The sequence below is a fragment of the Podarcis filfolensis genome, assembly GCF_964270895.1.
Source record: "Podarcis filfolensis genome assembly, chromosome: 5".
Lineage (NCBI taxonomy): Eukaryota > Metazoa > Chordata > Lepidosauria > Squamata > Lacertidae > Podarcis > Podarcis filfolensis.
This window is the reverse complement of record NC_139608.1, coordinates 45,507,638-45,522,831: the sequence shown is the minus strand read 5'-3', so window position 1 is coordinate 45,522,831 and position 15,194 is coordinate 45,507,638. Positions and strand designations below refer to the sequence as shown.

The 15,194-nt window shown below is 40.7% G+C and overlaps 1 protein-coding gene across 1 annotated transcript in view; it reads right to left on the bottom strand.

The window, feature by feature from the left end:
• The window catches only part of SORCS3 (sortilin related VPS10 domain containing receptor 3), a 415,208-nt gene that overhangs the window by 170,267 nt on the left and 229,747 nt on the right, over nucleotides 1–15,194 (bottom strand). Inside the window, exon 4 of the mRNA XM_083616529.1 lies at nucleotides 6,510–6,668. Within this exon, the coding sequence (XP_083472655.1) occupies nucleotides 6,510–6,668 (159 nt within the window). The remainder of the gene's footprint in view (nucleotides 1–6,509; nucleotides 6,669–15,194) is intronic.

The window sequence follows — 15,194 nt, the reverse complement described above, 5'->3', positions numbered from 1 at the left end:
TCAGCACATGACAAGGTAAAATACCTGTAGTTTCAACCTGAACAATCTAGTGATGTGTACAGAAAAGAAGCGAGACGCGGCACTGCTGAAGTTTCCGCAGACTATTACCGTATTGAAAACAGGAAACACTTTCCAAGTGCTAGACTGCATTTAAATGTAACAAAGGTTTACATAATTGCCGGTTGTCACACAGGCATGAAGTGCATAAAAATGCCTTATCTAACCATCTACGCCACATAATGCACATTCTATAATGGAATTTGCAGTGGATAGATTCTTCATCAGGTCCTTAACCTTCAGCAGAGGCTAAGAAATGCAAAGCTCTTGTCGAGTTTCATAATCCTTTGTTTTTTTGTTTTTTAAAGAAATATTTATTAAGATTTTACAAAGACAAATATACAAAAACACATAATAATAAGAAAAAAATAAAAAAATAAAAAAATAAAAAGATAAGTAAAACATACAGAAAAAAACAAGAAAAATTAAAAACAATTGTTTTTCATAACATAAAACTCATTTGCTTGTTTCTTTGACTTCCTCACACCTCCCCTTCTTGTATTCCCATTTAAATATTCAAATCAGCAAATCCTTACCCTCTTTCATTTATCTTATCTCTATAACTTAACATTTTATAACTCAGTATTTTCATCCATTATCAATTCATTTTTGCATATTCTTATTAACTTTGTTACCAATACCACTTATTTCCAATCCAACACCATTTTAGTTATTTTTTCCCCTAATTATACCCTTCTTCCATATTCTTAAAGCATTACAGCTGGAAACCACTTAATTTCTATCCAACATCATTCTAACATTCATTAATTTTGCAATATTTCTGTAAATAGTCTTTAAATTTCTTCCAATCTTCTTCCACCGCCTCTTCTCCCTGGTCCCGGATTCTGCCAGTCATTTCTGCCAGTCCCATATAGTCCATCATCTTCATCTGCCATTCTTCCAAAGTGGGTAAATCTTGTGTCTTCCAATACTTTGCTATAAGTATTCTTGCTGCTGTTGTAGCATACATAAAAAAAGTTCTGTCCTTCTTTGGCACCAATTGGCCGACAATGCCGAGAAGAAAGGCCTCTGGTTTCTTCAGGAAGGTATATTTAAATACCTTTTTCATTTCATTATAAATCATTTCCCAGAAAGCCTTAATCCTTGGGCACGTCCACCAAAGGTGAAAGAATGTACCTTCAGTTTCTTTACATTTCCAACATTTATTATCGGGCAGGTGATATATTTTTGCAAGCTTGACTGGGGTCATGTACCACCTGTATATCATTTTCATAATATTCTCTCTTAAGGCATTACATGCCGTAAATTTCATACCGGTGGTCCACAACTGTTCCCAGTCAGCAAACATAATGTTATGTCCAGAGTTTCATAATCCTTTGGCTTGGAATACGAAACTCATGCTGCTATTTTAATTCAAGTCTGACAGCTCAACTCCTATCCACTGTCCGTGGCATCTCAACCTTCTGTCTCCCAACGATTCTGCCCACACACCAGCTCTCTCATTTTTTTCATTTATTTTATTAGATTTATATACAGCCCTTCATCATAAGATCTCAAGGAGGTTCACAGAATCATCACCATCATCATCATCACTATCATCTAGCTATGTGTCAGGAAGTGCTGAATCTGGGTATAGCTGCCCCATTGAATTGCAGGCGGCAGCTTCTCTGAACTGACTCTGCCCACCCAGGCTGGCAATTGGAACCTTCTGTGCAGGAAGTGATATAAAGTGCTTCCTCTTCCAGTCCAGTCTTGATTGAACACAAATTCCTCATGAGGACTGGCCAGTATCCTTAGTTACTCCTCAGTCCTGCCTCCTGGTTTGCTCTTTGGCCCTCACCACTGTCTTGTCTAATTCCTGGCTCATCTCAGAGACTGCTGCTCACAGCACAGTCCTGACACTGTGGCTCCAACTTTGACCCTAGCTGTGGGAGGGAAGAATCTTTTTTTCTGGCCTGGCACTGGAACTGCAACTTCAGCGGTAGGCTCACGGGTGAGTGGGAAGGTTGGGGCAGTTACTGGATCTGTCCACGCCTCATCAGTGGTGATATGACAGGATCTGATTTAAGCTGCATTGCTGTGGAATGAGATGAGCATTCACCCAAACGTTGTGAGAAATTGCTCAGCTTATTCTGAGCCCATCTAAGGAGAGCTCCATATTTATAGATATAAAATATTTATTGAAAAGAAGTAGATGGAAATTATGTAAGCTGTTAAGGTAGCTATTAGTTTGTTGGATTCTATCAGGGGCTGGATTTGCTGCTGTCAATGATCTAGAGTTAAGTAGTAGTGCATATAATGTTAAGAAGGGGTTTAAATCTCACTTTGAAAAGATTTGTGAAAAGATTTGGGAATTATGGGAGTCCTGCTTCTAACTTTCATGTCTATGTAACTTGCCTTGCCCTCCCTCTCTCCGCTCCCCACCATACAACCCATTTTCTTGTCATTCTTTTAAACACATGCAGACATTATACAGTCTCGGAAGTCATGATGACTCCATACGTGGAATTAGACTTTCAAATTACAGCACTGTGATTACTGGGAAGACCTTCGTGGGATGGAGATTGACTACCAGGTGTGCTGAGATGGCACACTGCCATACTACCTCAAACATCTAATTCAGCAATTCATAGGTGGGGATATATAGATTAATGAAGAATATTGATGATGAATATACTTAGTGGAAGATGAGGCCTTTGATTGCCAAGCTCTTGCATTTTACAACTTGTTTGATTAGCAACATTGTGGCAGGTGTTTTTAGTAATAAGCCATTTATTAGAAGGTGATAGCTAGTCGGTAGAGCATGAGACTCTTAATCCCATGTTGGGCAAAAGAGTATTGCATTGCAGGGGGCTGGACTAGATGACCCTTGTGGTTCCTCCCAACTCTACGATTCTATCAGTTCTATGAATTTCTGAACCAAAGCTGAATTCCACTGCCACCATCAAACCTCTGAAACAGCCTCCTCACTAAAGCCATGGCATGTCCCAAGGTAATGAGTTCTGCTGAGAATGTGAACATAGCTGCCCCACATGCCAGCATCCTTTATCTCCCCTACCAGATAACCCTTTGAGCTTAAAAAGCAGACCATGTGATTGAGCACATACTCAACAGTATAGAGGGGTGGAGTAGTGGCTCGAGACCCATGGAATGGGGAGAAGAGACCACAAGGGAAAGGTCTTGAGGTCTTTACGCCAGCATCCAGTCACCGGAAAATGTTCTCCCCCCCCCCAACTTTAGCATTATGCCTCTGAATACCAGTCGCTCGGACTTGCAGAAAGCTGCTTTGCTCATGTCCAGCTTGCAGGCTTCCCAAAGGCATGTAGCTGGCCACAGTGAGACAGGATGTTGGATGACATGGCCCATTGGCTTGGTTCAGCAGGCTCGTCTTATGTTCTTAAAGAAAATGAATGTACATAACTTTTCTCCTTTCACACGCAAAAATCAGTGCAGAATTTGGAACATTCAATCTCACAAATTAGGAGTGGGGAGTTATAGAATTTGGGTATTCTAACCCAAACCAAACCTAGCCTGGATTACCACGGAGTTTCCTGACAGATACATCATATACCCAGCAGCTGATCATTTGTTTCTTTATTACCATGGTCTTTGTCCAAACACAGGCACATGTATATATATATATATATATATATATATATATATATATATTCTAGCTTAAAAGTAACATCAAACCATTCAGCTACATCAAACAGATATATTGGGTCTTTCAATTCATACTGCGAAATTCCTGGATACACCGAACATCTGAGCTTGCAAAAGGACTGACATTTGGCTAAGTCCTTTCATACAATGACTGCCTGGCACAGTAAAGAACTCTACATTTACAGTGGCTTTGCATCTGCAAATGTCACTGTGGCATCATCAAAGAAATAGCAATGTGAACCTGGTGCCTTCTGTTAACAAGGTAAAGGCTATATTCAAGTTATTATCTGTGGTTACTGGTGCAGTATATAATAGAACACTTTAAAGTGCATTAAATTACTTAGGTCAGGCAGTAAAAGACCTGGGGACTATGGTATATTGCAGCACAGGAGACATTGTTCAATGGGCCACTAATGAATTTACTCTCCAAGGGAAAGCCGGGACGCTTCACAAATATAACTGCTGAGCCAAAGAACTTCCCCTGCTTCGTGTGCATGCTCCAACAGACATTCCAAAATCTGAGGTAGAAGTTCACTGTGGAAAACGTTACAATGTGCTCACCCCTCTGTGTTCCACACAAAGCTCACAATTCCAAACATCTGTTGGATGGGCAAACAGGACATCAGAAAAAGGCTGTACGCCAATACTAAGACATCATTGAGTCATGATACTTGTAATGAGCATATCCAACACCCCAAAAGAAACCTCCATATGAAAGCAGTTTTGTACTTGTTCCCTCAAAAGCCTAGGGATCATTGCTACCATTTTTTGTGACTGAAAGACCATCTCCTGCAAGAAATGTTCCACAGGTAGCACTTGAAAGGTAAAAATAATAATAGCTGGTGCCCATCGTCTGCCCCACTTCTCCCCCCCCCCCGCCAGTCTTTATATTCCTTGGGGATATGCATGTACTCATGAAAAGGTAGGAAACCTGAGCCATATATGCTTCTATACTACCTCAGCTTTGGGAAAGAGTGTGTCTGACCACAATTCATTGCTTCTCTTAGCTCAATGGTCCAGCCCTGGCTAGAAGAACTTAGGATGTGTTGGACTCTTTAAAGCAAGGGGCATTGCAGAACAGAGAAGATATACTGAATTTTCCCTGGCCTGGTCTAATTGAGGAACAAATCAAGGCTTTTGAATTCAAGCATTCATTGACAAAGTTGGGGAACTTGCTAATTTCAATGTTTACAAAAAATTCAGTATTCTAAAAAGATTGAAAATGGGTGTGACTATATCTTGAAAAATTATAAACTGGTGCTCCATGTTGTTTAATTCACCCATCCATTGAACACCATCATCCATATACATGATGCTTTACAGAGTACTAAAGGGTATATCTCAGCTCCTGCTGCATTTGAAAGCACTTCACAGTATGTGCCCCTTTATTAAATTGAATGGGAGAAGAGAGATTTGATAGTAAGGCAGAACAAAAACTACAGTGCCACCTTTTCTTCTTTTTCTTCTTAAATGTGAGTAATGCTTAAACAGACCTTCTAAGTTTCTGGGATCCTATTGACGTTTTCTCTAAAGATTGAGGCATAATAAGGGACAGCAGTTTTGTTACAATTTGCACCTGACAGGATTAACAGTGCTACAACAAACAGGGATGGCAGCTGTGTTAAATGAGAATTAAAACACGGAAGAGTTCTACATAGCTCAAAATAAGACAAATAGCACAGATGTACCTGACCCCTTTGCAATTTTGCTTTCAGTATACCATGACTCCATGAGTGCCCTTGACTACAGCCACAAAGAGTAGTTTAAATTCCTATGTTTAGAAATCATATTTGCAAGCTTGGAAATGGGGAAGCCGATAGTGTGAGGCAAAAAAATGAGGGTTGCAGGTGAATACCCTGTGCAGGGACCTGGGAGCACCATTTAAAGTTCAGTGAATGCATAAAGGAATAACATCGGGATGGTATTATTTGGATTAAATAAGAATGGAAGCAGGAGAAGGAACAACAATAGCATCTCCCCAAGACCAGAACATGGGAAGTCACCCAAAAATGTTTAATTTGGAATGGAATAATTGGCTTTTTTAATTGCATTATGATCTGGTATTGTATCAATGTGGCTTATATTGGATTATTATTAATAAAAATTATTATAAAAAAATGAAGTTTGGTGAATGCATGTTCATCCACTCAGAATAAGCTGGTGCATTTGGATGTGAATGTGTTAACCAAGTATTTTTTCAGGTTTTGCCCCACTGCTGAATGCAATCTTCTTTCTCCTTTGTAGCAACCTGTTGAGTACCTGATACAGATGACCCACAAAAAGAAAAACTTTCTGTGCATGAATTGCCATCACTAGACAGTACGGATTCTCCAGATATTTATTCACCATATAGTATGTATACAATGAATGAGCAACAGCAGCCTAAAGTTCAGGCACTGTTTCCTTCTTCCCTCTCAACTTCCAATGTGCAAAAAGAAAGTGATCAGAAGCTTTCACTCCATGTTTTAAACTAACCAGAGTTTGTTGTTTGATCTGATCTGGGGAAGCTCTAAACCATGATTTGACAGCCAGGATCCAACCATAGGTTAGGTTTGATCCTGGCTTGTTTCAACGAACTGTATTTTAAACAGTGGTTGGAACCTGTGGCCCTCCAGATATTCTTGAACTACAATGGCTAGCCATTGGTCATGCTAGCTGGGGTTGATGAGGTGTTGCCGGACTCCAATTCACAATTTAAATGCTTCCTATCATACCAGAGAAGAGAGAGCACTTGTGCCTAAGGCTTACTGCTTTTAGTGCATGTAGCACTGAACACTGGTGTGGCATTGCATCTGAAACGAGGCAAAGATATATCATGAGCAATGTACCTTTTGGTCAAGGCTGTATGCTAGAATCCAGTCTTCCTGCTTAGGATGGAACAGCAGGCTCTGGATGTAGAAGCTGAGCCGATATTTTTGATAGGTGGCGCCTTCGTCGTTACTGATCAGTATGCTGCTTTCAATCTCAGGATCACTCAAGAGCATTATCTATATAAAAAGAAAGAAAAGACAGGATAAAGGTGGGAATAGGCTTAACTACATATCTGATACTAACTTGAGATTATTATCATGTGATAAGAATTGCCCCTATATAGTTACATTACATGTAAGAATTGTCCCTACAGTGGTACCTTGTTTTACGAACTTAATCCATTCCGGAAGTCCGTTCTTAAACCGAAACCGTTCTTAAACCGAGATGTGCTTTCTCTAATGAGGCCTCCCGCCACCGGTGCCCTTCCACCATTCGGATTCTGTTCTTAGACCAAGGTAAAGTTCTCAAACCGGGATGTTACTTCCAGTTTTGCGGAGTTCGTAAACCAAATGGTTCGTAAACAGGACTGTTTTTAAACTGAGGTACCACTGTATATAAAAGCGACACGGGTGGTTCTGTGGGTTAAACCACAGAGCCTAGGACTTGCCGATCAGAAGGTCAGCGGTTCAAATCACCGCAACGGGGTGAGCTCCCGTTGCTTGGTCCCTGCTCCTGCCAACCTAGCAGTTCAAAAGCACGTCAAAGTGCAAGTAGATAAATAGGTACTGCTCCGGCAGGAAGGTAAACAGCATTTCCGTGCGCTGCTCTGGTTTGCCAGAAGTGGCTTAGTCATGCTGGCCACATGACCTGGAAGCTGTACGCCGGCTCCCTCGGCCAATAAAGCGAGATGAGCAGTGCAATCCCAGAGTCGGTCGTGACTGGACCTAATGGTCAGGGGTCCCTTTACCTTTACCACTATATATAGTTACATTGCCAGGTTGGAATGCACCATTGAACTCTTGCTTGAATGAATGGTGGAGAGGGGTGGATGTATAGACCCTATGGCTTTTGCGTGGCTAGAACTGTAGAAAGGTAAGAGTCACATCCATTGCCCTGCCCACCTTTGTCTCTGGCCCCGCCCACCATCTGCATGTGGCCACCAAAATGTTCTCTGTGAGGTAATATGGCCCTCAGGTTGAAAGATGCACCCCACTCCTGGTTTAAACATTTTGCCCAGTGAATGATTTTCATATTCCACGCTCAAATGTTGAACTCTGCATCTGAAGTGCTAATAGTGTCAATATCAAATATGACAACCGACTATATATAAGGCCTTATACTGTATACTGTATACTAAAATGTTTTCTTCCAAACTTAGTTCCTTTGGCAAGCCCTTTGTGGTAGCACAATTAACACTGACATCTCTTGGCTCGTACAAGGATATTCTTCACGACATCACCTCTCCTCATGCAAACCTGCATGGACCCTGAGATTGTCATCTGAGAAACTACTCTCTGCACCAGCTCCAAAGGAGCTCCACAGAATAGTAGCTTCCATCCATGGACTGCTCTTCCCTGAAAGGCCCACGTAGCACCAACTCTGTCATCATTTTGATGCCAGACAAATACACTTTTCTTTTCCTGGGCATTTGGGCAGCTGCAATGATCGGATGCTTTTACTCTGTTTATGCTCTGGGAAGTAATAAATTTAAGAAACTAAACAAACTAGCTTGTTCTTAGATCTGGTGATAGCAAAAAAGGGAAAGCATTCTACCTAGGAATTCACCACTGTCATTAGTGACAAGGTTCAAGGTGACCCCTTCAGCTAACTCTAAATGGTTGCAATGGTCTGTACAATACTCCACGGTCACGGATTTTTATCGCATGTGGCAAAATTCTGCAACAAGGAAAGCTTTATTCTACGGCTAGTATAAATTTCACAGAAGGGAAAATTTACATAATGCCTTATTTTGCATGATCTATTCTGCAATATTTCCTATTTTGCATAATTTATTCCAGTTTTCATAGTCATGGCGAGGAGCAAGGAGCTATGTAGGTGACTAAGCTCCACCTCTTATCTTATTCAGCAACTCCTTGCTCACACGGTATTTCAAGCGATAAGAACAACTATCCATTAAATTAGAATGATCAGCTTTCATGCATATATTTTCAGACATATTCCCCCCCCCTTTTTTTTTGATAGCTGAAATTTGCAGGAAGCTGAATTTTATTTCCCAGTGCCAGATTATGTGCTTTTTGTGTTCAACTGGAATCGTAGCACACAACCAGTTTTGTTTGTGGAGACCTGCTGTTGCTTCAGAGTGTAAGATCAGGCTAGCAGCATTTCAGCTTGGCACTAAAAATCAGCTTTGAGAATCTCAAAGCCTCACTTCAGCAAAAACTTAGTTCAATAGGAATTATCACCTCTGTCATCTCTGGGGCCGCTGTGACAAAAGCTCAGTATACCATGGAAATAAGCCTTTATTTCTTTTTGCTTCCCAAAGGACTTCCATATTGCACAATAAAAGAGAAAAAGGTTGTCACCTCTAATCCCTATTTGGGGAAAAAACCTAAATCACCTTTTCAGGATTCAAGAAAGCTTCTGTTTGGGACTAACTTTGTTTCCTGATCTATTTATTCATATCCAGAGGATAAGAGAGATATCTGTAGCTCACATTACTAACATTTGCTTACATCTGCAGATTAGATGAAAGAGAATGGAAGATTGCCACAAAGCAAAACATTTCAGAAGGATGCTACTTTTAAAACAAAGATTCTCTGGGGAAACAGATTTGCCACTCACTAAAGGTTATCAAGTGAAGAATGTTATAGATTAAAGATTTCCTCTTGTTCTAAGCTTGGATAAAGAGGTTAAGGGTCTTAATTATAGAGTACAGCAGATGGGTATCCAAATTTCCCAATGATTCATTGTTGACTCACTTTTTGCTTCAATAGGCCTTCTTCCCAGGTAGGTGGGAATAGGATTGCAGCCTTACAGCACTGGTTGTGCTATCTGGGGACTTGCAGTCCCTATAGTTTAAATGTGTGTGGCATATCTCCCTTTGCAGCCACTTTGTCAGGAAACTCTGCTTAAAGGAACTTGTGCCAGCTGTATCTCTAGGGGACTCCACACATTCAGATTAAAAGGTTGACTGGGAGAATGTGGTGGTGCTCACTGTCTCTCCTCCCTACCTCCGTATATTCAGCCAAAGACTTGCAAAAATACTTTAGGCGAACAAGTTGTGTGGAGCTAGGCTCTCTTCATGCAGCTGCAGACTTTTCAGAAGACCAAGTCCCGGATCACATATGCCTAGCTTATGTACTTTAACTTCTGCAAACACTGGCTCTGCCCAGACAATCCACTGAACATGTGGAGGTTTGGAAAGGGCCAGAAACATGATCATCTTCCTGAGCCTCCATATTCAGTGGAGATGTGGAAAACATGTGAACAAAGTTCTCATCTTTCCATAATATCCTGAGAGAAGATGTGCTTTCCCTGGATGTTTCCTGCAAACCAAGTTGTTTGCTGTAACTCTGAATGGGGAGCACAGAAGGGCTCTGTCTCCCCATATCCTTAATAATTGCAGCTAGCAGCAACCACATAGGACTCATGTCTGAAGAGTAACCAATAAAAAAGTTTTCTCTGGTAGCTCTGCAAAGTGAGCATATTCCTTGTGCAATCTCCACTTTCCCAAGTGATCAGACTTTCCAGATATAGAGCACAGCTGAGTTTGGCTTTCTTTGCATGGAGAGATCACTGCAATCTCTCTTCTTCTTTTTTGGCATTAATATATGGGTTTATTGGCAAATATAGCTCACAGTGTTTGCAGAAGTTAAACATTCCTACAATCAATAAATCCACTGCCACAAATCAGATTCTCAGAGATACCCTCTAGTCTACCACAGCCCAGCTTTCTGCATTCTTGTCTCCAGCTGTAATTCCCTTCTCGCATCCCCAAACCGGCTCCTTTTCTCTGTTTCAAAAATACCACTAATTACCCTTCATGTATAAATATCTAGCTTTTCTCCTTCCTTGAGTTGAAAAGGGAAATAAGGTTCTGATGAGCTTCACCTTCCACATCATCCTGTAACAACCAGTTACCCTCAAAAGCGTTACCAAGGAATTTGCATAATAAAAGGGTGTGATCTAGCCAGTATTCACACTTGCATAGCTTTCACTAATCTAGAACAAGTAAATGGGAGTAGAAAAGGGGAGGAATTTAGTTCAGTTCAGATTTAAAGGCAAAACTCCCCAATTCACAGTTTCAGGAACAATGCACAAACTCAAATGCAGCCACCCATCAAAATTTGTACTTCTCTGAATTTTGCAATGCAGTTCTGTAGCCAAGTTATGTGTACAAAAATGCATATACTGAGGTAAAGTGTGCATATATTCATGAAAATAACGTACAAAAGTGCACTATATTCAGGAAAACTGCTTCACAAAACTTTATATATTAGGCACAGTTGCATACAGATTTGTGCATATTAAAAGAAATTAGTACCTGATGAATTTTCATAAGGACTTCTAAAAAAAAAGTGAACTGGTGCAGATATCTGGAGAAGTGAACTTAATACAGTGGTACCTCTGGTTACAAACTTAATTCATTCCAGAGATCCATTCTTAACCTGAGGTACCACTTTAGCTAATGGGGCCTCCTGCTGCGGCCATGTCTCCGGTGCACGATTTCTGTTCTCATCCTGAGGTAAAGTTCTTAACCCGAGGTACTACTTCTGGGTTAGCGGAGTCTGTAACCCAAAGTGTTTGTAACCCGAGGTGTTTGTAACCTGAGGTACCACTGTATTGGGGAAATGAGCAATGGAGAGAAATCGAAACTGAAAGATTTGCCCATCCCTATTGAGGAGCAGACAATATGGGACACTTCAGTTTGACCTGCATTGTTTGCTTTCTGAGCTATTCCCAATTAGCTGCTTCTCTCTCTCTCTCTCACACACACACACACACACACCGACAGACACAGACAGACACACAGACACACCAAGTGACCTCTACTACATTTCACTCACTAGTTCAGTTCCTGATTGAACTGATCAATGTCTTCAGCCTGATCCCAATACAACCTTCCTATAAGATTTGTGGAACAGCAATTCCTTGATTTCAGAATTCATCACAGACTAGTCCACTCCAGAACCTACAACAGACTAGCAGAGAAAGGGAGGGGTCCTGGAAGGAGGAACATGGGTCTGCTTGTGGCTTCATTCAAGGAAGGAGCTATAAAATAGAAATCTAATCTATTAAGCTTGGCCTGAATATGTATGAGAGTCCCAGGCATCTGAGCACAACTAGGAGAGTGAGCGTGAAGCGTAGCTGTATCCATTTTTTCTGGTAATCTGATCCCAGACATGACAGATGATGAGCAAAATCCCCAACATCTTTGGTTTACTGAAACCGATATCAGTTTGGCTTGGATTATACAAATCAGCAGGGAGCCTTTCCAGCTTTGGTTCACACAAGAAAATCAAAACGGTATCAGCTTCAGTAAAGCAAAGATGGAAAAGCTCATGGAAAGAAAAAGACTGTGCAGTGAGAGCCTATCTCCCTATTTAATAACATTTAACCCTTTCCACAGCAACCCCTCCAAAATAATAATATGTGAACCAAAATAATCATCATAATAAAAAATAGATATATGTGGAAAACAACACTTTATATTTGTCAAAGGGCAAAACTACCTCTTCTTATTATGTGTCTTCAGCAAAGGATCCACCCCATTCGTGATTTAGATTAATCTCTTTTCATTAGCAGCCAATAAACAAACACCAGCTTCTCTGGCAGTGCCCAGGACCGCCATTTATAATTGCCATAAGGAACACCAGAGAGTTGTCAAATATAATTTATAGCCTTTTAAGATCTAATCATTTTCTATAATATTAGATTAAATGGCAGCCCTTTATTAAAGAGGAAATTATAGTTCACCTTGCTACTTTCTGGAACATTTTGTTATATATTGTTTTTCTCTGTCCATTACAGAAGGATATAAAGTACATTATTTGGGGGGGGGGTGGAGTGCTGCAAAACGAACTTGAAGGGAATAAGGTTTCCCTTTCCTTTCTGCATCCTGGCTGCAGAAATTGTTCTGTGAATGATTTGCAAGGGCACAGTCTAGACTGCAATGCCAGATACCTGGATGCAATTCCAGTGGAGCAAGAAAATCCAGTCAAAACAGGAATCACCCATAGGTGATTCTTGCTTGAATCTTAAAACGTTTACTTGCTTTAAGGCATAGTTTTGAAGTGCATGTTTCTAGAATTCATGGGTTTTATCGCTTTTCTTCTTCTTCTTTTGAATTTGAATTTGTGGGATATGTTAATTAACGTAAGAAGAGTCCTGCTGGATCAGGTGAAAGGTCAGTCTAGTTCAGCATCCTCTTTTCATAGTTGCCAACCAGATACCTATGGGAAGCCTGGAAGCAGCACCTGAGTGCAACAGCACCCTTTCCACTTGTGATTCCCAGCAACTGGCATTCAGATTCAAACTGCCTCCAACAAGATGTTTGCATTTGATGCAAAGCAAATTTCTCTCTTTTTTTCAAAAAATAAATAAATTATTCATTTTATAACACAAATAAAAAACACAAACAGAAAAGACAAACAATATGAATAAATTCTTGTCATATCCTTATTTATCTAAACATTGTTAACTGGGCTTCCCCAAGTCCCACCTATCTGATTTTCATTTTACTTCATCTTTAGCAGTTTACATATATCATAATTTCTAACCATTTTTTTTAATCACACTTAAAATAACTTCACATTTTATCACTTACAAATAATACTATTTTAAAATACCCTATCTTCTACTTCTAACCCTACAGCCTATATCCACTTCCAAAGCTATTCTAAAGTTTATTATTAAATATTAACGTATTTTTTCAAATATTTCTTAAACTTCTTCCAGTCTTCTGGTCTCGGAGTCTCTCAGTCAGTTCGGCAAGTTCCATATAGTCCATCATCTTCATCTGCCATGATGCAAAGCGAATTTCTCACTTCATACCCATTTTAATGTTCCCTTCTTGAAAGAATCCAGATGATTTTCATGTTTGCTCAGGTGCACGTTTCCACAATAAAAGAATAGATGGATTGCCCACTTATTATGGTATAGCCTGCCTATAAGTGGTCATGCTGGGTCCAAAATTAATGTATCTCTTTAAGTTTCCCTCCACTTTTGTGTGTGCATAAAACCTCTCTGTGAGGTCCTCTCTCAGATACAATTTTGATAACTGAGAAGGCAGAACAAATAAGAAGACCTATCATGCTTATACCCTTTGACCAGATGCAACCCACAAGCCAAGTATTGTGACTGACAGGTGCTTGTTAATCCATACCCTCCATTATAGCATATTGACTAAGGCTGCTTCCAAGCTGTCACTGTTTTGTGGGTGGGATTCAACCACACAAGGCAAGTTCAAGTTGTGCAATTAAAGTAGATTTCATAGGATCATAGAATTGCAGAGTTGTAAGGAATCCCCTGGGTCATCTACTCTGCAGGAATCACAGCTTAGGAGTCCCTGACAGATGGGCACCCAACCTCTATTTAAACATATCCCATGAAGGGGAGCCAACCACCTTCCAAGACAGCCCTTCCAGTAAGAGTCAACCAACCCTTACTGTCAGAAAGTTCTTCCTAATGTTTAGTCAGAAACTCCTTTCTTAACATTTGAATCCATTGCAAATTAATCAGGACGAATGCTTAAGAAACAGCTCATCTGGAATTGACCATAGAGACTGAGCCCCTAATTTGAATCTCACCTCTGTCATGAATGCATTTGGCAAGCCATGCCCTCTCTTTCTCCTCGTAGAGCCTCAGTTCAGCCTCTCTTTCCAGGGGACTTTGAGAACTGTGAAGGGAACAGGGGTATCTGAACAACTATCAGCACCCTTAACAAACTACACTTCCCAGAATTCTGTGGGGGCAGCCATGATTGTTTAAAGTGGTATCACAATGCTTTACATGCATAGTGCAGATGGGACCGCAGTCTTTGCTTCTTCTGTTATCTGTTGTTGTTGTTTAGTTGTTTAGTCGTGTCCGACTCTTCGTGACCCCATGGACCAGAGCACGCCAGGTACTTCTGTCTTCCACTGCCTCCCGCAGTTTGGTCAAACTCATGCTGGTAGCTTCGAGAACACTGTCCAACCATCTCGTCCTCTGTCGTCCCCTTCTCCTTGTGCCCTCATCTTTCCCAACATCAGAGACTTTTCCAGGGAGTCTTCTCTTCTCATGAGGTGGCCAAAGTATTGGAGCCTCAGCTTCACGATCTGTCCTTCCAGTGAGCACTCAGGGCTGATTTCCTTAAGACTTCTGTTATCCAGCTGTAGTTATTGCAACAACCCACTAAGGCAAGTCCGTATTATTATCCCTGTATTACAGATGGGAGGCGAGTTTGCCATGAAACTGAATCAGATTCCCTCCCCCATCCCTATCACAGTACAGCCAAAGGGCAATGAGTCTGACAGACCTGCCTGAAAACAGGCCTCTTCCACCCACAGCCTACTGAAATTCAGCTGCACTTGCCCAGCCTCAGCAAATTACACACAGAGAGACTGTAAAATTATATCACCACTAGTCCCCTTCCCATTCTCAGTTTGGATTACAAACATAAATGCTTAAAAATCTTATTGGCCCACACAACCACATCTCTTGACAAAAGAAAGGAAGGAAGAAAGAAAGCCCTTTTGACTGTGAATGTTATGTCATACCATAAAGGGACATTTCTATCAATATTACCATTCCTTGTGCCTTAT